General features: G+C 38.7%; 1 protein-coding gene across 3 annotated transcripts in view; it reads right to left on the bottom strand.

Annotated features, from left to right (window-relative positions):
- Positions 1-25,077, bottom strand: part of Girdin (protein girdin) — a 576,472-nt gene that overhangs the window by 438,592 nt on the left and 112,803 nt on the right. For all 3 annotated transcript variants that reach the window (XM_090411135.1, XM_090411137.1, XM_090411136.1), the window contains exon 8: positions 12,583-12,664. In XM_090411135.1, coding sequence (XP_090267261.1) covers positions 12,583-12,664 — 82 coding nt within the window. The remainder of the gene's footprint in view (positions 1-12,582; positions 12,665-25,077) is intronic.

Below are 25,077 nucleotides of genomic sequence, written 5' to 3'. Positions count from 1 at the left end.
TGAGTGTTTCCCAAATCTTCGGAAGCTTAATGCAACCGTATTTATTGAGATTTGGTTGGTTTTTGAGAGCTGCCGCTGCTTCTAAGAAAAGTCTCTCTTTCTTGAATTTGCTGTGGTGGAGCATGGTGGTTTCTTCCATGATACCCTGTGGGTGGTGTCCAAAACATGGTCAGCCAAGCCTGAATGGCCATAGTTGTGTTTGAAGATGTAAGACTTGTGTTCCTCTAGGCGGATGGATGCTGATCTGCCTGTCTGTCCAAAGTACGCCAGCTTACAGGAACAGGGTACTTTGTAAACTCCAGGCAGAGAGAGAGGAGGGAGTTGATCTTTCGTAGAACGGATAAGGGTAGCAAGTTTGCAGTGGGGCTTATTTGCTGTGTGTAGGTTGTACTGTTTTAGTATCTTGGCTATTTTTTCGGATGTGTCATGGATGAAGGGTATGGTGATGGCATTTTTAAAATCTTGTTGACGAGAAGGACGAGGAATGGGGGAGGAGTTGATTATTTTTTTGATACTGTGATCGCTGTAGCCATTGGAGAGGAAAGTGCTGTGTATGTGGTTAAGCTCAGTAGTGAGGGCGGTTCCACTGGAACAAAGATTGTGGACTCTCTTGGTAAGAGTTTTAATAATGCCATATTGTTGAGAGGGGTGGTGGTGGGAGAGTTTGTGAATGTATCTGCCTGTGTGTGTGGGTTTTCTGTATACGGTGAAGGTAAGTGTATCATTAGGCAGGCGTGTGACTAAGGTGTCTAGGAAGGGTAAACAATTGTTCTTTTCCTTTTCCATAGTGAACTGGATTCTTGGATGTAGACTATTGAGATGACTGAGGAAGGAGTCTAACGTGTCTGGGCCATGAGGCCAAATAGAGAACACATCATCTACATATCTTAGCCAGATAGAAGGTTTGAGTGGGGCTGAGTCTATGGCTCGTTTTTCAAAATCTTCCATATAGAAATTGGCAGGGGGGGTGAGAGGGGGGAACCCATGGCAGTTACCTCTATTTGCTTGTAGATTTTGTTGTTCCAAGAGAAATACCCAGAATTAATGGCAAAGGAAAAGAGATCTAAGATGTCAGAGGGAAAAACGTTTTCTAAGAGAGATAAGGTGTCAATTAAGGGAATATTGGTAAACAAAGAGGAGATATCAAAGCTTACCAATATGTCTGTCTTATTCAAGGTTATTTCTGTGAGGGCTTTAAAGTGGGTCGAGTTTTTTATATAGGAAGGGGACCTTCCGGTGAGGGGGATCAGAGAGTTGGCCAGCTGTTTAGATAGTCTATAGCAAGGTGCATTGGTGGCATCTACTATAGGCCTGAGTGGGGAATTGGGTTTATGGATTTTTGGTAAACCGTATATTCGGGGGGGACGGGAGCGGAAGGGTTTAAGTTTTTTCGTGACGTCAGGGGGCCAGGAAGATACTTTTTTGAGTAAAATTTTTAGCTTCTTAACTTGTGTTTTTGTGGGGTCGTGTTCTAGCGGGATGTAGGTAGCATGATTGCGAAGGATAATGTTCATTTTATGATTGTATTCACTGGTATTAAGAACGACTGTGGCATTACCCTTATCCGCTCTGGTGATGACGATACTTTTTTCTTTATGTAGTTTCAGGAGAGCTGTGCGACGTGGTTGGGCTTAGTATTGTTTGTTATTTGTGTATATGTTACATTAATTGTTTTGTAATCCCTGTAGATGTCCTAGTGACTAGGACGAAATATAGGAAGTATTAAATTCTATTTTAATTCTTTTTGAGTGTTGTAAAAAATCCATTAAGCCTCCAACATGATGTCCTCACAGCACTTAAGCCTCTACACACGTAAATCCAAAAGAGTTTTTTCATTATGTAGCAAGTAAAAGGAAAAATGACTATGGTAGGATGACTTTAATCAATGCTGGTGGAGGAAGATGACAGAGGTAAAAGAAATTGTTGAGTTATCATTTTGCAAAGGCGTATCATTGAGGTGGAGATTTTCCAGCTAAACATGTGACAGGCGATTGCCAAAATTGAGATAAATGAACAGGAGGTGTTTAGTATATTGAAAAATATCAATCTGAATAAAGCAGTGGGACTGGATGACATCATAGTCCATGTACTACATGAAGGTGCAAAAGAACTGCCATTGCCTCTGATGAAGTTGTTTAATTTAAGTCTCAACTCTGGCAAGTTTTCAAGGAAGAATGGAAAGAGGGCAAGTTCCATTACATAAAGGTGGCTAACAGAAGTAGCAAACTACAGACCAATTAATATATCAGGAGTGCAAGTATTTGAAAAGTTGGTTAAAAATAAAATCCAATAGTGGGTAGACAGGCATACGATACTCTATAATGGGCAGGATGGCTGTGTAAAGGATAGGTCCTGTCTAATTTATTCACATTTTAAAATAAGTGACAGCAGAACTGGATAAAGGAAATGGCTACACCATGATACTGCTGGACTTTGCAAAGACACTGACAGAATACTACATGGAAAACCATTACAAAAGTTGAAGCAAATGGGAATGTATATGAAGACTGTAGCATGGATAGTGGAGTAGCTGAAAGACAGACACCAGAGAGTAGTATACGGTGGGGTGGTATAGAGAATGAGGGCGACTAGTGGAGTACCTGTGTTACGTACTATGGCCACTACTCTGCAATTTGTGTAGCAATGATATAGGGAAAGATATAAGTTGGTGTGTGTGTGGAGACAGAGAGTTGTAGAGTAGGTCCCCTCCCTTGATGAGTCTTTGGACTCCCTGGAGGTGTCACGTAATAATAATAATATCCAAATTCAGGAAGGTAAAATGGGTAGGAGTGAAATGGATGAATAGTATCAGTACGCATGATCCGCAAAAAAAAAAAAAAGTTGAGGGGTGGGTGGGATGGTCAGAAGAATGGTGATCAGCTAACTCACAAGCAGTACAATAATCAGGCTCCAAGGAGACCAACATTTTATTTTATTTATTTTTATTTTTTTAATATTTATCCCACAAACAAATACACACAATATCAGTGCCATGGGCATGAGGTGCAGATAAATAATGGTTGAGAAAGAAAAAACCTATTGACATTCTTCTTAAAGAGCTGTAGGTTGAAATTGTTGCAAAACACATAAGGAAGGCAGTTCCAGAGAACAGAGGTAGATGGAGTAAATAAGGAAGAGGAGAAGCAGGTTTGATTAGTTTGCAGTTGTATTGTAAAGGGATGTTGGACAGCAGCTGCTCTTGTTTTAACAGGCCTGACAGCAATTGGAAAAATGATGTCTGCTGATTCACTGAAACAGTCACCATGGAAGTACCTTCCTACAGGTACTTCCATGGGAAGGGTCATCTATGAGCCGAATTGCTCTCCTCTGGAGAGCATCAAGAATTTTCAAGGAGGTTTTAGGTGCATCACTCCAAATGTGTGTACAGTATTCTAAGAATCAGTAAATTTGGGATTTATATAGGATTAGTAGCTGGAAAGGTAGGGGCAGGTTAGGCGACAGGTTTGTTGGGAGTGGTACTAACAAGAAATCACATCTAAGTAACACGCGGACCTTGCATAGGAAGCGGGAATAACGCGTAGTGAAAGAAAGAAAGTAGCTGGGAAGGTGTAAAATAGCTTCTTGAGTGAAAAAGAATGTATAGTTTTTTAGAAGCTGAGGAAGCTACTGATGTGATGTGATAAGAGAGGTTAGAGGTAAATGTTGGTCCAAAGAGAGAGAGAGTGTTCTTAACTGGGTGGTGATGTGTGTATTACTGAGGATGAGGGAAGCTGAGATCCTTCTGTGAGAGAAAAGGCAGGACTGCATTTTGGTGACACTGAAGGTGACTAGGTTACCTGATCTCCATACCATACTTGCCCTGCTGAAGGATGGTATGGAGATCAGTGTTTAAGAAACTGGTCACAAATTATCTTGATGTAAGGGATGTCTGGGACCTACACGGTGTCAAAAGAGTAAGAAGAGTGCTATCATCAGCATAGTTTATGGATAGGATTTGTAGTGATTGAGACTGGATTTGCTGATAGTTTGATTTATATTTATTGCATGCTTCTGCATAGGCTGAAGCTTGGATTCTTGAAAAAAATTCAGCTGAGTTTTTTCTTCAACTACTTTCGTACATCTTCTGTTGAACTAGGGTTTGGAAAGTGGATGGAAATTTTGGATGGAATGAGGGATTAATGCCTTCATGTCCCCCTGAGGATGATGTCTGAGACTTGCTCAGTGTAGGTATTTGAGTCAGAAGAATGGAAGCAATAGTCATGTCATAGGAAAGAAGAGTGGTAGTTGCAGATTATTTCAACTTTGTACCTTTGTAGTGCCAGAGGACATGCGGTTGGGTGTGGTGAGAGGAGAGGCATTCTGTGATATTGCAAACTTACATTTAAAACAAAGATCAAGGGTATTGGGAGAGTGGAGGGGATTATCCGGAATTCTGGTAGGTAGCTGCATGATTTGCATTAGATCATTGCTTATAGTCAAAACTTCTGCATCACGTCGAGCTTAATCTGTAGCATTGGAGAAGAGAAGCCAGTTGGAGTTGTGGACATTCAGATCACCTATGATAATGATTTTACCATTTAGGTACCTGGATTGTAGATGGTTGAGTTTCATGGGAAGAAGATGAAGAGGTCTTCGTCGTTTTCAGAGTTTGGAGAACAATGAATGCAGCAGATGAATGTTACTAAGTGGAACGAGGAGACCTTCAGCCAGAAAAGGTCAAAAGCAAGTAATTTTAAATTTGGCACTCTCTGGTAGACAATATTAGAAAGTACAAAAGCACATGCGCCATCTTTGTGGTGAAATGAATCAATAAATGAGTATAATTTGAACATTGAAGGCAAACTATAGTTGATGTTGCTATAATTTTGGATTCTGTTAAGACAAGGAGGTCTGGTTTGGATGTCTGTAAGCAGCGATGAACATCTTTATACTGGAATTATTATGCTGCAGAAATTTGTGAAGTGAATGTAGAATTTTTTTTTTGGGGGGGGGGGGGGGATCTTGGTAAGTTTGGAATATTGTGTTTGATTTGAATTGTTGAAATGGTTGTTGAGGAAGATTTATTATGATCACAGTGTTGCTATCAGTGTTTATCTGTTTCATTTTTCATTTGTGGTTTTCGTTATTAGATGAAAGGAATGAGTGGGGATATGCAGTGGGACTTGTGAACATGATGCCCATACAGAGAGGAGATTTTGCCTTTCTTACATGGTAAGAAAGGCAAAATCAGATTATGAAAAGAAATTAGCCAAGCAGCAAAAGGAAATCCCAAATGGTTTTTTTGATATGTGGTAAGTAGGATAAAGAATGACTGTGGAAGGATAACTTTAATGAGTGTAGATGGTAGAGAAGTGACAGGGATAGATGAAATTGCTGAGCTGTAGAAAAGTGTAAAGTTATGCATTTTGGAATACAAAGATTATAACCTGTGCACTATATTCAGGAAACTGTACTCCAGGAAATTGATGAAGCCAGAGATTTCAGGGTGGTAGTAGTAGTAGATAGAGATCACTTGGCAAGAGTATATCATCCAAGTGAAGATATTGTTATGGCACAGGTAACAGGGACTGATGTGAGAATAGAGGTTGGTGAACTGAAGTAATTAGGATATTGCAAAATCTGAATACAAATACAGCTGTGGAAATGGAAGGATATCAGTTAGCATTTTAAGAGAAGATACAGGGAAACTGGTGATGCCTTTGACTAGACTGTTCAATTTAAGTCTCAGCTCTAACAATGTCCCAAGAGTGGAAGGAGGAAAATAATTCCTTTGCATAAAGGAAGATCAAAGTCTGTGGATCTTCTTTTATGTAAGTAGTAAAATCATAGTGGATCTTCTTTTATGTAAGTAGTAAAATCATAGTGGATCTTCCTTTAAGCAGTGGTAAAAGTAATGGAAAAGTTAATCGAAAAGAGAATTCTGGAATGGGTGAATAAGAATATCCACCAATTCCTGAAGAAGAAGTATCACCAAGCTTTAGTAATCTAGTAACTTTTTATACTAGAGGGACAGTTCGCAGTAGATAAAGGGAACTTCACAATGATACTGCTGAATGTGCAAAGGCGTCTGACAGGATACCACATGGAACTCTGTTAAGCAAATTGCAACAAATGGGATGGATATGAAACTGGTGATATACATAAAAGGATAGCTCATGGACAGATACCAAAAAGTAGCACATGGAGGAGCAGAATCCAGGAGAAAGCAGGCAACTAGTGGTGTGCCACAGGGCTCTATGCTTGGACCACTGCTGTTTAATTTGTACATAAATGATATCAGAAATAATTTGAAGATAGATATTCAGTTATTTGCTGATGATGCATGGCTGGGTAAGGTAATAGTTAATCAAGGTGATTTAAATAGGCCGACAGTATAATCAAAACATAATGAATGTCATTTCAATGTAGAAAAGTGTAAAGTTATGCATTTTGGAATACAAAGATTATAACCTGTGCACTATATTCAGGGAACTGTACTGCAGGAAATTGATGAAGCCAGAGATTTCAGGGTAGAAGTAGATAGAGAGTTGAAGTGTAGAGGGCACATTGCTAGAGTAGCCAGTATCATTCCTTTTTTATAAAGTCTTGATATGACCACATCTGGATTTTTGTGCTCAGGTCTGGTCACTTGGGTTTCTTGAGGATAAGCAAGTGGTGGAGAGAATTCAGAGTCAAGTGACTCAGACGGTGGGTCGCAACAGTTGATTGATAAGCAAAAAAAGGAGAAATATGATATACGCTTTTAGTTACTTAAGGAATTTTATAGGATTAATATCAAGGAAATATTTCAGTACTTGGCTAGAGGAGGAATAAACCAATTATCATAATGTATATTATGATTAGATATATATTAGTGAAAGGAAACAGTAAAAGAGAGGGAATGAGTGAGAGGTCTGGGGGTGCTAGAAGAGGAGAGAATGGAAACAGTAGAAGAGAGGGAACGAATGAGATGTATGGGGGTGCTAGAAGAGGAGAGAATGGAAATAGCAGAAGAGAGAAAACAAGAGAGAGATATGGGAATGCTAGCAGACGAGAGGATGGAAACAGTAGGAGAGATGGAATGAGAGAGGGATATGGAAGTGCTAGAAATGGAGAAAATGGAAACAGTAGGAGAGATGGAATGAGAGAGATGTATGGGAGTGCTAGAAGAGGAGAGAGAGAGAGGGAATGGTAAGAGGTATAATGTATGGCAACTCAATGAACTGTGGTGTTCAAGATAGGATGCGTGAGGAGTGTTTGCCAGGAGGAACAATAGAAAGGGTGGCTATGGCAATCAAGAGAGGTGAAAGGGTGGATGAGATGATTGTGATGTAGGAACAAATGACTTGAGTGGTAATGTAAGTCGGCCAGCGAGATATATGAGTTTTTGCTCGAGGCTGTATGGAAGAAGACAGAGAGAGGGAAAATAGTGTGGGTGTTGCCTAGGTATGATAATGATGAGCTGAGCAGAAGAGCGGCGATATTGAATGGCATAATAGCGAGAATGTGTGAAAAGAGACGACTGGTATATGTGGATGCTTGGAGTGCGTTTCAGGAAAGAGAGGAATTGTATGCGAGAGACCGCTTACATTTGAATGAGGAAGGACGTAGGCATCTGGATAGATTGCTGTTCTGAACGAGTCAGTGTGTCCCACGGAGGATGATAGCAGGGGTGGCCTCTTGTGGGAAAGGATACTTGGGAGAAGGGAGATGACATCAGGTAACACTGAGCCCAGTGGAGTCTAGAAGGGATAATGCTGGGTATAGAAACAATAGATTTATATGCTTTATACTAATGCAAGGAGTATCCGGAATAAGAGAGAGAGGAATTGGTGATGACAAAGATGGTTTCAGGACTGTACAAGGATAGTTATGAGGATCGGCTGAGGGAATGTGGACTGCAGAGTTTGGTGGATAGAAGGAGGAGAGGTGATATGATTGAGACTTTTAAACTGTTGAGAGGTGGTTACAGGGTTGACACTGGGGAGTTCCTTCGCTTGGTTGAACAGCGGGAAGGAGTCATGACAAGAGGCCATCTCTGGAAGTTACAAAAAGAAACTGTGAGCAAGAGGATGAGGAGTGGTTTCTTTGCATGGAGGGTGGTTGAACTGTGGAATGCATTGCCTAAGACATTTGTGTTTCTTAAGGGGGGACCTCCCCTTGATGAATCTTGACAGACCTTATGTTCTTAGGAAGGACCTCCCACAATGAGTCTTTTGACTTCATGGAGGCCTGAATAATAATAATAATAATAATAATAATATATATACATACATACATATATATAGAAAGTTTTTTACCTTGGGTATAATATATGTTAAAAGATACCAAATTATTTTAAACCTGGTTTTTACTTCATTTCCCAAGTAAGCAAACAGACAAATAAGTCAAGTTTGCGTCTGCACGTAATGCAAGTCTAAGTGACCCATAAAGTAGTGCAAGTCCAAGGCAACTCGTTGGTAAAGTTGGAATAAGCTCTGATCACTATTCTTAATATTTACCCTTAATGCAAAGCCCTTCTCTTTGAGGAGATGTATGATGGAATGCATTAAAGGCAAGGGGCCACTACCCAGACTGGTTTTGACCTTTATTGAGGTCTCATCAGTGGTAGCCAGGCTAAGAAATACCAAGGTTAAGTAATACAGAGCTAATAAGTATTTTACCAAAACAAGTTACCAAAAGGTGCTTTGACCTTATTAAATAAAAATCTCAGAATGAGAGATAGATGTAGAAAGTTTTTTAAAACCAGGTTTAAAATATCTTGGTATCTTTAACATATATTATACCCAAGGTAAAACACTGGTAACTTGTGTTTTACCTTGGGTATAATATATACCCAAGGAAGGTATATATTACCTTCCTTGGGTATATATTATACCCAATTATATTTTTCTATAATTAAGTGTAATATATAGTCAGAATTAAAGAATGTGCTATTACTCTGTTTTGTCAATGTAACACTTATTTTTTTTAAAACCACCTATAATAATATTTACATAAAGAATATAAGACACAGGCGAGAAGAGTGACTAGTGTGGTAAGGAAAGCGAAACTGGAATATGAGAGGAGATTGGCCCTAAGATCAAAAGAAAAGAAAATCCTAGGGAATTTTTTAGCTATGTGGCCAGTAAGAGGAGAAATGACTGTGGAAGAATGATATTGTGGGATAAAAATGGGAATAGAGTGACTGATGCAGAGGACATAGTGGAATTGTTCAATGAACACTTTATTGGAGTATTTCATTCTAGAGGAGTCGGTTTTAATGCTAGAGGGATAGGGCAGGTTTAGAGGTACAGGAGAAGAGTGTGTTTCAGATACTGAGTACTCTGGATGTCAGTAAAGCTTTGGGACTGGATGGTATTTCACCACAAGTTTTGAGAGAATGTGCTAGGTAACTGACAGTGCCTTTGACCTGGCTGTGGGAAAGGTGACCAGGGAATGGAAGGAAGGTAAGATAGTGCCATTGAATAAGGGTGGTAACAGACTGGAAGTGTCTAATTATAGGCCAGTTTGTATGTCATCAGTAGTTGTTAAGATCTTGGAGAAAGTAGTGAGGGACCATATACAGCATTGGGTAGATGAGGGTAATGTTATCTGTGAGAGTCAACATGGATTTGTGAAAGGGCGCTCTTGTTTTAGCAATATGCTAGCCTTTTATAATAAAGTTACAAGAACATTAGATGAAGGAAAGGCATATACTGCAATTTTCTTAGACTTAGCGAAGGCATTTGACAGGGTGCCACATGATAAGCTGATATTTAAGTTGCAGCACATGGGTCGGGATGTCAGATTGGTCAACTGGATTCAGGATTGGCTGTCTGATAGGTATCAGAGAGTTGTGTATGGTGGAGCAGTTTCAAGGAGGCAGAGGGTTACAAGTGCAGTCCCACAGGGCTCAGTATTAGGACCTATATTGTTTAACCTTTATATCAATGACATTGCCAGTAGATTGCAAGGGGATATTCAGTTGTTTGCAGATGATGCGAAGCCGGGAAGGATTATTAGTAATAGTACAGATGTGGTAGCCCTGCAAGAGGATTTGAAGAAGCTAGATAGATGGGCAAATGAATGGGGGATATTGGTTTAATGCAGCAAAATGTAAGGTCTTGAGGTGTGGGAAACATCGATGGGATGCTGCATTCTCTATGGGAGGAGTTATACTGGAGGAAGTAGGGGAGACACAAGAGATCTGGGATTAATGATTGATAGAAACTTGGAATTTAGGGGTCATATTGCAAAGGTGGTGAAGGTAACACAGAGGATTGCTGCAATTATGAGAAGGACACTGACCTGCAGAGATAAAAGGGTTATCATTCTGTTGTATAAGTCTCTGATCAGACCACACTTAGACTATTGTTCTCAGATTTGGTCCCCAGGATTTGAAGAGAATAAATTAACTGTGGAAACGGTACAAAGACGGATGACAAAGATGGTTTCAGGACTGTACAAGGATAGTTATGAGGATCGGCTGAGGGAATGTGGACTGCAGAGTTTGGTGGATAGAAGGAGGAGAGGTGATATGATTGAGACTTTTAAACTGTTGAGAGGTGGTTACAGAGTTGACACTGGGGAGTTCCTTCGCTTGGTTGAACAGCGGGAAGGAGTCATGACAAGGGGCCATCTCTGGAAGTTACGAAAGGAATATGTGAGCAAGAGGGTGAGGAGTGGTTTCTTTGCATGGAGGGTGGTTGAACTGTGGAATGCATTGCCTGATGTAGTGGTGAGAGCGAGAACGGTCAATGAGTTTAAGGAGTGTATGATAGACTTTGTGTTTCTCAGGGGGGGGACCTCCCTTCGATGAGTCTTGACAGACTTTATGTTCTTAGGAAGGAGCTCCCACGATGAGTGGGAGCTCCTTCCTAAGACTTCCTTTTGACTCCATTTAAGCCTGTATAAAAATAATAATAATAATAATAAAGTAGACTGATACCTTGGACAAGTAAAATTTTTTTGTGGCTAGTAGATTTACGAGTGTGGTTTGAAGAGTTTTCGGCTTAACAATGAAAAAACGAATTTATAATTTCAAAATTATTTTTATTTTTCAACATAATCTCCCTTAAGACTAATATATTTATTCCAGCAATGATCCAGCGCCATTATACCGTCGCTGTAATGGTTCTCAGTAAGATCTGCAAAATACCCCTCTACAGCTGCAATTGCCTCTTGATTCAAGGAAAAACGCCGACCAGTGAGGAAGAGTTTTAGTCTTGGGAAGAGATAGAAGTGAGAGGGAGCCAAATCTGGGGAATAGGGTGGATATTCCAACAATTCATAGTGCAGATCCATTAATTTTCCCATTGCCCAAACACTTTTGTGGGCAGGTGCACTGTCCTGATGAAAGATGATTTTTGTCTTCTGCAAACTAGGTCTTTTCTCAGGAATTTTTTCATCTAGTCTGGTTATAAGATCGGAATAATATTCCCCGGTTATTGTTTTACCCTTTAGATAGTTAATAAACGATAATTATTTTATTGCTTAATAAACAAAATGCCTTTAGAATTCCAAAATACCGATGTTATGACCTTTCCTGCTGATGGAACAGACTGTCTTCTTTGGCACTGAACAACCTGCTTCTGTCCACTATTTTGACTGCTGTTTGGATTCTGGTGATAATGGTGAATCCAAGTCTCATCCATAGCAATAAATCAATGCATAAAATCGGTTTATTCTTGTTAAAACACTCCAAACACAGTTCAGGGATTTTCATGCGTGTGCGTTTTTGATCTGCTGTGAGTAAACACTCACCTATCTTGTGCAAAGCTTTTTCATATGCAATTCTTCATGCAAAATATATCCTACACATTGCTTTGAAATGCCTATAGTCACAGCAATTTCACACACTTTGACTCGTCCATCATCAAATACCATATCGTGCACTTGATCAATGATTTCTGGTGTTGTTACACTTTTTGGACGTCCTTCATGTGAAGCATCTTCAAGGCTGGTACAGCCACGTTTAAGCTCAGAAGTCCATTTCTTAATTGTTGAAAATGAAGGAGAAGAGTGCCCATAAACGTTTATGAACTTTGAATGAATTGCTTTTGGCGTTAAACCTTCTTTTACAAAGAATTTTATAACCACACAATACTCAATTTTATCCATTTCAAGGGATACAGACAACACTTTTGCTTCAGACAGCTGTATAAAACAAACTACCTGATAGAATGACTTGCGATTTCATACGGATGCTTATGACAGATGTACCAACTTACAAAAAAAAAAAACCTTGCCGATAGTGTTGCCATCTATGGTTAAGGTCAAGAACTTTTCAGACCACCCTCGTAAGTTCTGTATGAGACACACAAACTAGACTTTCACAGAATAATTTCAAATACTACACTTCTTCTACCACAGCAATCATACCTTACTATGTTCTATTTATTTTTGACAAGTACAATAACTTTAATCAAAATAAACAATCCAGTATAGCTGACTCTTGCTACAGCAAATTCCATTATAACGAAGTCACTTATGATAACAAACCCCCAAAATTCCCAATCAATATTAAGTCTCTCACGTGTTTAATGCTAGGTTAAACTAGGTCACTATTACAAACTATCCTCTGTAGAAAACTATTCCTATAGTCCTTATGAGTTTGTTATAGTGAGAGTCAACTGTACTATGCAAATATAATTAACTTACTTCCTGTCGTAACTTTGTTAAAGAATCTTTAGAATGTTCAAGCTCCTCTTTTACTTCAGTTACTAATTCATTCTTTTCCTCTCTGTTAATAATTTAAAAAAAATAAAGCCATCAATGAGGACATTCTCTATTCATAGTAGTGTTAATATTTATTGCAAGGGAATCTATAGAGTTCTTAAAAAAAAAAAAGTCTTTATAAGAAACAAATTTTGAAACCACCATGGTCACCATCTGATTGTGGCAGTGAATCATGAGTAATACTACTCCAAACTGTACAATTAAATTAAACTGTGTAACTGAAGTGAATGGAGAAGTAAAGTCCTGGACAGACAAGGTTGGAGGCAACAAATCTAGGAGGTCAAGGCTTGATTTGAGCTGTATAGAAAGAAGACAATACAGATGGATTCAGTACCTAAATATAGCATTCAAATCAATAATGTATTTATGTATAAATAAAATTCACATTTCACATCCACAGATGCTGTATGGTAACTCCTGCACCTCGTGGAGTTTTGGGAGTGAAACCTGCTAGAAGTGATAGGGACTGCAGATGCCCTTTTCCACACACAGCCAACCAGGCTAGCCACTGTATTTATGTATCAGAGTTAATTTGATTTCATACCAACAAAGGATACCGAATTCAGATAATTTGGGGTGCTTAAGGGTCAAAGCTGTATGTGAGAGGAGACCTCTACATAGCTTTTAAAGGAATGCAGAGAACCGATAGGGCTTCTAACCCAAAGTCCAATCCTCACCTTCTTGTGATGCACCCTGTTGAGTATCTACCTGGATACTGAATGAACGAGGATGGGCTGGCAATTTGGGATTTAGCCAACCAAATTGTATTCTTATTGGCTTAAACCAAAATACAAAATGATGGTACAACATGACAAAATTTCATGCAAGCTGGGGCGTCTCCCGGTTAAACAAGGCCCCACTGTTTTCACCAGGGAACCAGGGCAAATAGCGAAAAATCAGCTACAGGAACAAATGGGTGGCGCTAGCGTCGCCGTAGCACGTGGCGGTGAATTTGAACTGTGCAGAAGAAAGTGATTTTTAATCGGTGAATAGTCTGCTTTTTTCCCCATTTTTCTACGTTTTTAAGTGCTAAATTGTTTCTCTGAATACGAGTGTACTTCAGTGGTTGTTTTTTGGAAGTTAGTTGCTGTCGCGACATAATATATTTTGGTACTGTCGGAATCGAATGCGTAACGGTGGAAGACAAAACGAAGCTAAGTTACGGTATTTAGTTATATTTCATTTTATTTAATTAAATTTATAACTTAAATGTTCTGATGTTTGTACTTTTTTTCCCTCTTATTTATTAATTGAATAATTATTAAAGATTACGCTACTCGGCAGTAAGGAATGATGGTGGATTCAGCAGCAGTCTCAAGTGGCATAACGCCAAGTCCTCTGCCATTTAAGAACTCAATTATTAGCAATATCATAAGGGACTTTGTGGCATGCAGTACTTGCGGCATGTATGCGTCTCGGGAATTACATATGTGGCTTGTTAAAGAGAGTGGAGAGCGTATGTGCGCAAAATGCAGGCAGTTGGAGGAAATAAGTACATTAGATATATCGATATCCGACTTTGTTGCTCCAGGAACGGGGAATGAATGTAGGAAGACATGTAGTGTGATAGGAGAGAATGAGAAAATAATAGTTGATAGTGTGGAAGGTGTGAGTGACTGTGAAAGTTTAGGAGATGGTTTTGTTTGGGAGAGTGAATTTAGATTAAGAGTGACTGACCTGCAGAGGGAGATAGATGAGTTGAAAGAGGAGGTGGAATGTCTTGTGAATGAGAGCAGAAGTATGAAAGATAAGATTAGGAGAATGGAAGAGATAAATGCAAGGCGAATCAGAGTAGGAGAGATAGAGAATTTAGGGAGTATGAGTGAGAGGTATGGGGGTGCTAGAAGAGGAGAGAATAGAAACAGTAGAAGAGAGGGAATGAGAGAGAGGTATGGGAATGTTAGCAGACTAGAGGATGGAAACAGTAGGAGAGATGGAATGAGAGAGAGATATGGAAGTGCTAGAAGAGGAGAGAATGGAAACGGTAGGAGAGATGGAATGAGAGAAAGATATGGAAGTGCTAGAAGTGGAAAAAATAGAAACAGTAGGAGAGAGGGAATGACAGAGATGTATGGGAGTGCTAGAAGAGGAGAGAATGGAAACAGTAGAAGAGAGAGGTATGGGAATGAAAGAAGAGGAGAGAATGGAAACAATAGGAGCGAGGGAATGGTAAGAGGTATAATGTATGGTGACTCAATGATCCGCGGTGTTCAAGATAGGATGCATGAGGAGTGTTTGCCAGGAGGAACAATAGAAAGGGTGGATGAGATGATTGTGATGGTAGGAACGAATGACTTGAGTGGTAATGTAAGTCGGGCAGCGAGAGATATGAGATTTTTGCTCAAGACTGTATGGAAGAAGACAGAGGAAAAATAGTGTGCGTGTTGTCTAGGTATGATAATGATGAGCTGAGCAGAAGAGCGGTGATATTGAATGGCATAATAGCGAGAATGTGTGACAAGAGAGGACTGGTATATGTGGATGCTTGGAGTGCGTTTGAGGAAAGAGAGGAATTGTATGCGAGAGAGCATTTACATTTGAATGAGGAAGGACGTAGGCATATGGAGAGATTGCTGTTCTGAACGAGTCAGTGTGTCCCAGGGAGGATGATAGCAGGGGTGGCCTCTTGTGGGAATGGATACTTGGGAGAAGGGAGACAATATCAGGTAACACTGAGCCCAGTGGAGTCTAGAAGGGATAATGCTGGGTATAGAAACAATGGCATTTATATGCTTTATACTAATGCCAGGAGTATCTGGAATAAGGGAGAGGAATTGGTGGCGCAGATAGCATCAGCCTGGCCCAAAATTATTGCGATCACTGAGACGTGGTTGACAGAAGGGGATATAACAACAGGAATAGAAGTCGCTGGGTATAGCATTTTTCGTCAGGATAGGAGGGGATAAGCGTGGTGGTGGGGTACTGCTTATGATAAGTGATGACCTATGTCCTCTAAGAGTGGAGAATTTGGAAGGAAGTGAGACAAATGATTTTGAGAGCGTATGGTGTGAGGTAGAGGTAGGCAAGACAGGATATTTAGTGGGGTGTTGCTACAGACCCAGGATCACAGAGGATGGGGACCAGGAGATGTTTAGACAGCTAAGTTTGGCAAGTGCAAGAAGAATGATTGTTATGGGAGATTTTAACTTCAGTAGTATAAATTGGAGAGAGAGGAAAATCATGTAGCAATAGGGGAATGGAATTTCTAGAATTCTTGAGGGACAAATGTCTTAGGCAACATGTAACAGAGGGAACAAGAGGTTCAAAAGTTTTGGATTTGGTTATAGCATCAGAAGAGTTGATAATAACTGAGTTGATGTCTCTCCCACAAGTTGGAGAGAGTAACCATATGGTGTTGACTTGGAAAATGAATAGACATGCAGGAGTATCAAAGAGACGGGAACTTATGTGGAATTATAAGGCAGGTGATTATAATAGTCTTAGACGTCAACTTTGGGAAGTTTCATGGAGGCAGGAATTGGAAGGCCATGATATCACTAGTGCGTGGGAAATTGTGAAAGAATATTTGTTATCAGCAATAGTAAGTTGTATACCACGAGTGAAGAAGAGGGCGCAATTTGGAGTAAAGTGGATGACAAACAATATTAAACAGGAATTGCATGCGAAAAAGAGGCTATGGAAGAGATATAAGGAGACAGGTGAAGAGATGCATGAGGAATATAAGACACAGGCCAGAAGAGTGACTAGTGTGGTAAGGAAAGCGAAACTGGAATATGAGAGGAGATTGGCCCAGGATCCAAAGAAAATCCTAGGGAATTTTTTAGCTATGTGGCCAGTAGGAGGAGAAAAGACTGTGGAAGAATGATATTGTGGGATAAAAATGGGAATAGAGTGACTGATGCAGAGGACATAGTGGAATTGTTCAATGAACATTTTATTGGAGTATTTCATCCTAGAGGAGTCAGTTTTAATGCTAGAGGGATAGGACTGGTTCGAGGTCTGGAGGTACAGGAGGAGAGTGTGTTTCAGATACTGAGTACTCTGGATGTCAGTAAAGCTGTTGGACTGGATGGTATTTCACCACGAGTTTTGAGAGAATGTGCTAGGGAATTGACAGTGCCTTTAACGTGGCTTTTCAATGAAAGTCTGGCTTTGGCAAAGGTGCCCAGGGAATGGAAGGAAGGTAAGATAGTGCCATTGCATAAGGGTGGTAACAGACTGGAAGTGTCTAATTATAGGCCAGTCTGTGTGTCATCAGTAGTTGTTAAGATCTTGGAGAAAGTAGTGAGGGACCGTATACAGCACTGGGCAGATGAGGGTAATGTTATCTGTGAGAATCAACATGGATTTGTGAAAGGACGCTCTTGTTTTAGCAATATGCTAGCCTTTTATAATAAAGTTTCAAGAACATTAGATGAGGGAAAGTCATATACTGCAATTTTCTTAGACTTGGCGAAGGCATTTGACAGGGTGCCACATGATAAGCTGATATTTAAGTTGCAGCACATGGGTCTGGATGTCAGCTTGGTCAACTGGATTCAGGATTGGCTGTCTGATAGGTATCAGAGAGTTGTGTATGGTGGAGCAGTTTCCAGGAGACAGAAGGTTATAAGTGAGGTCCCACAGGGCTCAGTACTAGGACCTATATTGTTTAACCTTTATATCAATGACATAGCCAGTGGATTGCAGGGTGATATTCAGTTGTTTGCGGATGATGCGAAGCTGGGAAGGATTATTAGTAATAGTGCAGATGTGGTAGCCCTGCAAGAGGACTTGAATAAGCTAGATAGATGGGCAAATGAATGGGGGTGTCAGTTTAATGCAGCAAAATGTAAGGTCTTGAGGTGTGGGAAACATCGATGGGATGCTGCATACTCTATGGGAGTAGTTATACTGGAGGAAGTAGGGGAGACAAGAGATCTGGGGTTGATGATTGATAGAAACCTGAAGTTTAGGGGACATATTGCAAAGGTGGTGAAGGTAACACAGAGGATTGCTGCTATTATGAGAAGGACACTGACCTGCAGAGATAAGAGGGTTATCATTCCGTTGCATAAGTCTCTGATCAGACCACACTTGGACTATTGTTCTCAGATTTGGTCCCCAGGATTTGAAGGGGATAAATTAACTGTGGAAAGGATACAAAGACGGATGACAAAGATGGTTTCAGGACTGTACAAGGATAGTTATGAGGATCGGCTGAGAGAATGTGGACTGCAGAGTTTGGTGGATAGAAGAAGGAGAGGTGATATGATTGAGACTTTTAAACTGTTGAGAGGTGGTTACAGGGTTGACACTGGGGAGTTCTTTCGCTTGGTTGAACAGCGGGAAGGAGTGATGACAAGAGGCCATCCCTGGAAGTTACGAAAGGGAACTGTGAGCAAGAGGGTAAGGAGTTGTTTCTTTGTGTGGAGGGTGGTTGAGCCGTGGAATGCATTGCCTGATGGAGTGGTGGGAGCGAGAACGGTCAGTGAGTTTAAAGAGTGGTATGATAGACTTTGTGTTTCTCGGGGGGGGGGCCTCCCCTCGATGAGTCTTGACAGACTTTATGTCTTAGGAAGGACCTCCCTCGATGAGTCTTTTGACTCCTTGGAGGCCTGAATAATAATAATAATAATAATAATAAATCCTAAAACCCACCCCAACTCAACATCACCAGAGTTAAGGATCTGTACTATCAACATAAGAAGCCTGAATAGCAAAGAAATGGAGCTAGCTGAGGAATTAGTAAAGTACTAGAACGACATAACAGGCTGGACTGAAACAAAAAAAAACAAAAACCGGTGAGATCTTTCTGAGCAATAAATGCAAAATGCACTGTGTAAACACTGTGTAAAATAATTTCCTACTCTGCTATCTAAATAGCAGAGTAGGAAATGATTGTCAGATATACAAAAATCTTTTGGGAAATTTTGGAGAAAAGAGCAAAGCTAATAATAATGGCAAATACCTGTTGTATTTCTGCTCAGGACACGGAATTACTAACACCATGTTCCAACATAAAAATGCGTACAAATTCACATGGAGAGAAGAGGCAAGGATTAAGAAAAGTCTCATTGACTATGTTATTGTTGATAGTGAAGTTTTCTACCTGGTGCAAGACAATCGGGTGTACAGAGGATTAGAAATTGGAAGTGATCACTATTTAGTCAGGATAAAATCAAATTTCATATTGAAAAGAATAACTTGTAAGAAAGTTTTAAAGCGAATAAAAGTTGAGCAGCTCTCAGATATGAACTGTAGACTAAAATACACAAAGATTATTGAAGAAAAAATGAGAGAGTTTGAGAACAGGAACCAAATCTTGGAGATTCAGTGGCAATTCTTGAAGAAAAACCTGATAGATTCAGTCAGAGAGGCATGTGGTGAGATTGTCTGCAAGGATAGAAAAATCAAAACTCCATGGTGCAAACAGGAAGTTAAAGAGACAGTGAAGGAAAAGAAGAAAGCATATCAAAAGTGCCTGGCAAATAAGTCAGCTTGTGGTGCTCTTAGAGAATACAGAGACAAATGTAAGAAAGCTAAACACTGTGTAAAACTAGCTAAACAAAAGTCATGGGAAGAATTTGGTAACATAGAAAATAAATATCAAGAAGTTGGCAAGATATTCTGGAGTTTGTTGAAGAAGCTATGAAATGGAGGAAAGAGTGCTGTAAAAGGAATTAGAGATGATAAAGGTGATATGAAAACTGGAGAAAAAGATATCCTTCAAGTATGGAGTAATTACTTCGAAAAATTGCTAAATGAAACTAGCAGTGATGACAGCACAGTGATAAAAAACACTCAACAGCCATACAGTCAGGAATACATATGCATACTTGAAGTAGAAAAAGCCACCAAAGGCTTGAAATATGGAAAGGCAGCAGGAGTAGATGATATTCAACTAGAAATGCTGAAGTATGGTGGTATAAAAGTCTTATAGTGGCTGCACTACATAGTTCAGAAGGGTTGGACAGAGGAACAAATTCCCAATGATTGGAGTAGAGTTCTCATAGTACCCATATATTAAAAGGAAATAAAACTGAATGTGAGAATTATAGAGGTATTTCCCTACTGAGTGTTCCTGGTAAGATTTATGCAAGTATACTTGAGAAACGGTTGAAAAGAATTGTGGAAGAAAAGCTTGGTGAACAAGCTGGATTCAGGCCAAATGAAGGCTGTCAGGATCAGATCTTCACTTTATGACAAATAGTTGAGAAAGCATGGGAATATAACAAAGATCTGTATTTAAGTTTTGTCGATTTGGAAAAGGCATATGACAAGGTGCCAAGAGAGAAGCTATTCAATATGCCACAATTATATGGTGTCAATGGGTCATTATATCATGCAATACTTTGTCTTTATTTGAGTTGCAAGTCAGCAGTTAGAATTGAAGGAAGTAAAGGAAGATGGTTTAATGTTAAATCTGGTGTGAGTGAAGGATGTACATTATCCCGTCTGTTATTCATTAACTATATGGATCACATTATGAAGGAAAGTGGTATTAAACATGATATCAAAATTGGAGATGTTAATGTCAGCTCCTTGCTTTATGTGGATGGTGTCATACTTCTAAATAAATCTGCAAGATTCCCTGACTAAATTGAATAACTGTTGTAATAGATATGGTGTGAAGGTCAGCATTAAAAAGACAAAGACAATGAAAATAGGCAGAAGCATTGAAAATATCAACTGCATGGTGAATGGAGAATCTATAGAACAAGTAAAACATTTCAGCTACTTAGGCATGATTTTCAGTGAAGATGGTAAATTAAATATGGAAACAGACAACAGAATCAACTTCCTACTATATCAAAGCTGATATGGTAGGAAGTCAGTTGAATAAATTCATATGGAATAAGAGAGAAATTAATCAGAACACTAAATTATCTGTATACAAGACAGTGTTCAAACCAGTTTTAACTTATGGATCTGAGAACTGGGTCAGAAGTAAAACACTTGACCAAAGACTAGAAACCACAGATATGAGAGTCCTGAGAAAGATTAGAGGCATGAACAGATGGCATCAATGGCAATATCATATTAAAAATGAGGATATTAGGAAAGAACTTGACATTGTCAGCATCCAGGAATGCATTAGCAGAACTAATCCCAGGTCACTTAAACAGAATGGGCAAAGATTAGCAAATCAAGTGTTCTCTGCGAGGTTGGCAGGAAAACGACCCAGAAGAAGACCAAGATATAAATTGATACGGTACAAAGTGCCTTAGACGATAGAAATATAAGATCTGATAATTTTGTCGTCTTGACTAGTAACAGACTGTTTTGGAGGAAAATTGTAGATAGGAAGTTAGTAATGATGTAAATTTTTCATGTAATACTATCATATCCTATACACCCCCCTTGAGGGTACATAGCAGGAATCTGATGATAATGATGATGTTATTAATTTTATAATATTAATCATGGCTGTTTACGAGATGTTACTTAACATAAAGTAACAGCTCCTAATACTTAATAAACTTTATTTTAATGGCTATTTAGCCTATTTTTGTTTAGGAGTATCCCTTTTTTGTAATGTCATTGGCTTTTTACTCAATTTTTAGGGCATTACTGATGTTTTAAAGAATATATGAAGAACATATAGGAATAATAATTCGGACATATCTTTGTAGGATGTTGTTGGTTGTCTTCTTCTTCAGCGGCATCCCATCATATCCTTCTCCTTCCAAAAAACTTCTATCTTTTACCTTCCTCCCAAAGAATTCTCCGCCCACCCTTAAAAAACTCTGGTTTAAAATTCACACAACTCTTTCCTCACTGATAATTCTCCCACATTTCCAACTCCCACTTCCTTTCAATTATACTTTAACAGCAGATAAATGTATATCGCCATACGCCAGATGTTGCTGAATAAGAAGACAACCAGCAACATCCTGCAAAGGTATGTCTGAATTATTATTCCTATATATTCTATATATATCTGTCTTTAAAACATCAGTAATGCCCTAAAAATTGAGTAAAAAGCCAATGACATTATAAAAAAAGGGGTACTCCTAAACAAAAATAGGCTAAATAGCCATAAAAAATAATGTTTACTTAGAGAAGTAACATTGAAATTTTTCTAGAAATAATACCTTAATAAATTTTAAATTTCATAAGCTTAAGAATTTTGAACATATAATACTAAATTTTGTGAGTGGGAGAGGGGAATTTGCAGAGGTACTGGCAAAGGACTGCCTGTCATTTGGACATATAGATATTTAACAGTTAACACAATTGGAATATGTTAATTAAAACTTATACTAAACAGATATTTTATTTTGTGACATTAAATTTACTATAATTAAAGCATGAACAAAAACAAAGGTAAAATACCAATACTGAAAAGTTCTTTTTTAATAACCGATTTAAATTTTTTAGTGAGTAGACAGCAACCGTATACTACTATGTGCATCTTGGGCTGTTAAGTGATCTAACAACAATAATATTGCCATTATGGAATACATTTTTTGTTGTAGTTGCTGATTAAGAATCAGCATATTTTAAAAATGGGAGAGATGAGCAGAGCATCATTTTTGTTCAAGTCTGGTTCAAATGCATCTTTAAAGGGTTAGGTGAATATGTATAAACTGCAAAAGAAAAGATCATTTGTTTCTTATTTATTTTGGGTTGGTGGCCAAGGAATGTCTGCTAATCAAGACTACCCTTCTTAAGGGAGCCTGATGTGGTCTAGTAATTAAATGCAAAATTTAAGAGAACAGCCAATCTGGCCAAAATATTTAAGAGACCAGGAGCAAAGAATACTGTACAATCCTGAAAACAAGTGAATGAAAAATAATTTGCTAGGGAAACTTGTTTTTCAGGATGTGTGAAATTCTGGAGAAGGTTCAGGTGGTTCAGGAGAAGAGTAGTGTTTTAAAAGTTTGCTAATTAAAAATTTATCTGTTCAGAACATTAATCATGAGAGATAAAACCGTAGTGGTTCCATTGCATAAAGCTTTGATCAGACCCCATTCAGATTAAGGTGCTCAAATATGGTCAATTGAAAGGGATGAAATATCCTTAGATAGGGTGCAAAGATGGAAAATGATATCAGGACTGAACAATGTTGGTTATGAGGATAGACTGAAGGCATACAAACTACAGAGTTTGGTGGATAGAAGATGGAGGGGAGAGGATATTACTGAGACATTTACACTGTTGAAAGGTTATTAGTGGATTGACATTGGAGAGAGAGAGAGAGATTTCTCATATGGTAAAATAAGGAGAAGGAACAACAAGGAGTCATCCATCCCTTGGAGCTACAAAAGGAAGCATTGAGTAGGAAAATATGTTTTTTGAATAAGAATAACAATATTTGCTATTTGTCTTCCTTCCTGGCCTGGGAAGATGACTGGATCTACACTGATCTCTCTCTTTCTCTCTCAGGGAATTTAGTTATTATTATATTAATACTATGATTAATAATAGTATTAGAAGAGCCAGTGCAGCTCAGTGGAAGTGGTGTTTGCACTCCTCAGCATTAGACCGATATAATAAGAAGAATAAGTTTTTTGCATGGAGAGTGGCAGGAACATGGAATGCATTGCCTGAGCTGTGTTAAAAATGGTCAAATGGTGGAGGAGTTTAAGGAGTGTTACGGCAGACTTATCTAGTGCTGGCCTTCCACATAGGCCTTAAGATTCCATGGTCAGGAAAATAAAATAATAGTATTAAAAAAAAAAAAGAAAAAATCAGCTAAAACCTTTTATTCCCTTATAGGGAGTAGGTGAGGCTATTTTAGCCCTACCTAACTTTTAGAGACTTAGTTGGCAGTTCAATCTCCACTGGTACTAATCAGAGATAGCTGGCCCAAGGCCATCACTAATTTAAGTTGCACACTGTGAAGAGACGGCTAACAAGTGCCACCATCTCATGGTCCCTAACACAATATTTTTAATGTCTGAAATAGTGTGGGTTCTATGGTCGATTTTCTTGCATTTATAGGATGAAAATCCCAAGTTTCCATAAGAAAAAACCCATGCCTGTGCCAGAGATCAACTAACTTGGGAACTGGTCCATAAAAAAAAAAGACTTAAAAAAAGTTGCTCTAGTCGGCAACTAGAATCAAACTCACAACGGACGTTCTAATGCTGAGGAGTGCAAACAGCACTTCCACCAAGCTACACAGGCTTTTCTACTACTATTATTAATCATAGTATTAATAAATACTATATAATACTGATACCAATACTGAATAAAATACAAAAGGTTCTCCTGAGGTAGAAGTGGAGGAATTTTTTGAGGCTTTAGAAAAAGCAACTGACACAATGAAAAATGAAAAGTTGGTCCTCGTTGTGATTTTTAGTGAAGATGGTAAATTAAATATGGAAATAGACAACAGAATCAACAAAGCTGGTATGGTAAGAAGTCAACTGAATAAATTTATATGGAATAATGGAGAAATTAGTCAAAACACTAAATTAGCTGTATACAAAACAGTGTTCAAACCAATTTTAACTTATGGATCTGAGAGCTAGGTCAGAAGTAAAACACTTGACCAAAGACTAGCGACTGCAGATATGAGAGTCCTGAGAAAGATTAGGGCATGAACAGATGGCAATATCATATTAAAATCGAGGACATTAGGAAAGAACTTGACATTGTAAACATCCAGGAATGCATTAGCAGAGCTAATCTCAGGTGATATGGTCACTTAAATAGAATGGGTGAAGAAAGATTAGCCAAACAAGTGTGCTCTGCCAGGATGGCAGGAAAAAGACCCAGAGGAAGACCAAGATATAGGTGGATTGATACGGTAAAAAGTGCCTTAGAAGATAGATATATAAATATAAGATCTGACAATGTTGTAACTTTGACAGGTAACAGATTGATTTGGCAGAAAATTGTAGGTAGGAAGTTAGTAATGATGTAAATTTTTCATGTAATACTATCATATCCTGTACACTCCTTGAGGGTAAATGTCAGGAATTTGATGATGATGTATTAATAAAATAATAACTAAATTCCCTGAGAGAGAAAGAGAGAGAGAGATCAGTGTAGATCTAATCATATTCTAAGGCAAGAAAAGAAGACAAAACAAATATTGTTTGCTTACTGGGATTATTATTATTATTTTTTAATTTATGATGGTGATTGTGTTATTGAAATCATTTACCAACCCAACTCAACAAGGTTGTATAAATTGATGGATCAGTGGGAACCATCTTTGCCACGAGTTGCCCCCCCCCATCCTGAAAATACTTCAGCTGCAAACTTTGTTTGCTTACACTTGGATAAAGGATGAAACCAAATATATAATTGGTAGCACAGCCAAGTGAAAAAACTTCCATCAACTTATCTGTAATCCAGAGAATTTTAATAATAAATTGTGACATCTTTTGGCAACTGGTATATGGAAGTATGACTTCTCCATTACTTCCACTTTAGTATCACCACCTCTGGGTCTGGTTCCCACTGATGAGACCTCAATAAATGTCAAAACCAGTCTGGGTAGTGACCCTTCCCTTAATG

The sequence above is a fragment of the Typopeltis vanoorti genome, chromosome 21, assembly GCF_054136105.1.
Source record: "Typopeltis vanoorti isolate ZY-2024b chromosome 21, IOZ_Tvanoo_1.0, whole genome shotgun sequence".
Lineage (NCBI taxonomy): Eukaryota > Metazoa > Arthropoda > Arachnida > Uropygi > Thelyphonidae > Typopeltis > Typopeltis vanoorti.
This window is presented reverse-complemented; position numbering and strand designations above follow the sequence as displayed.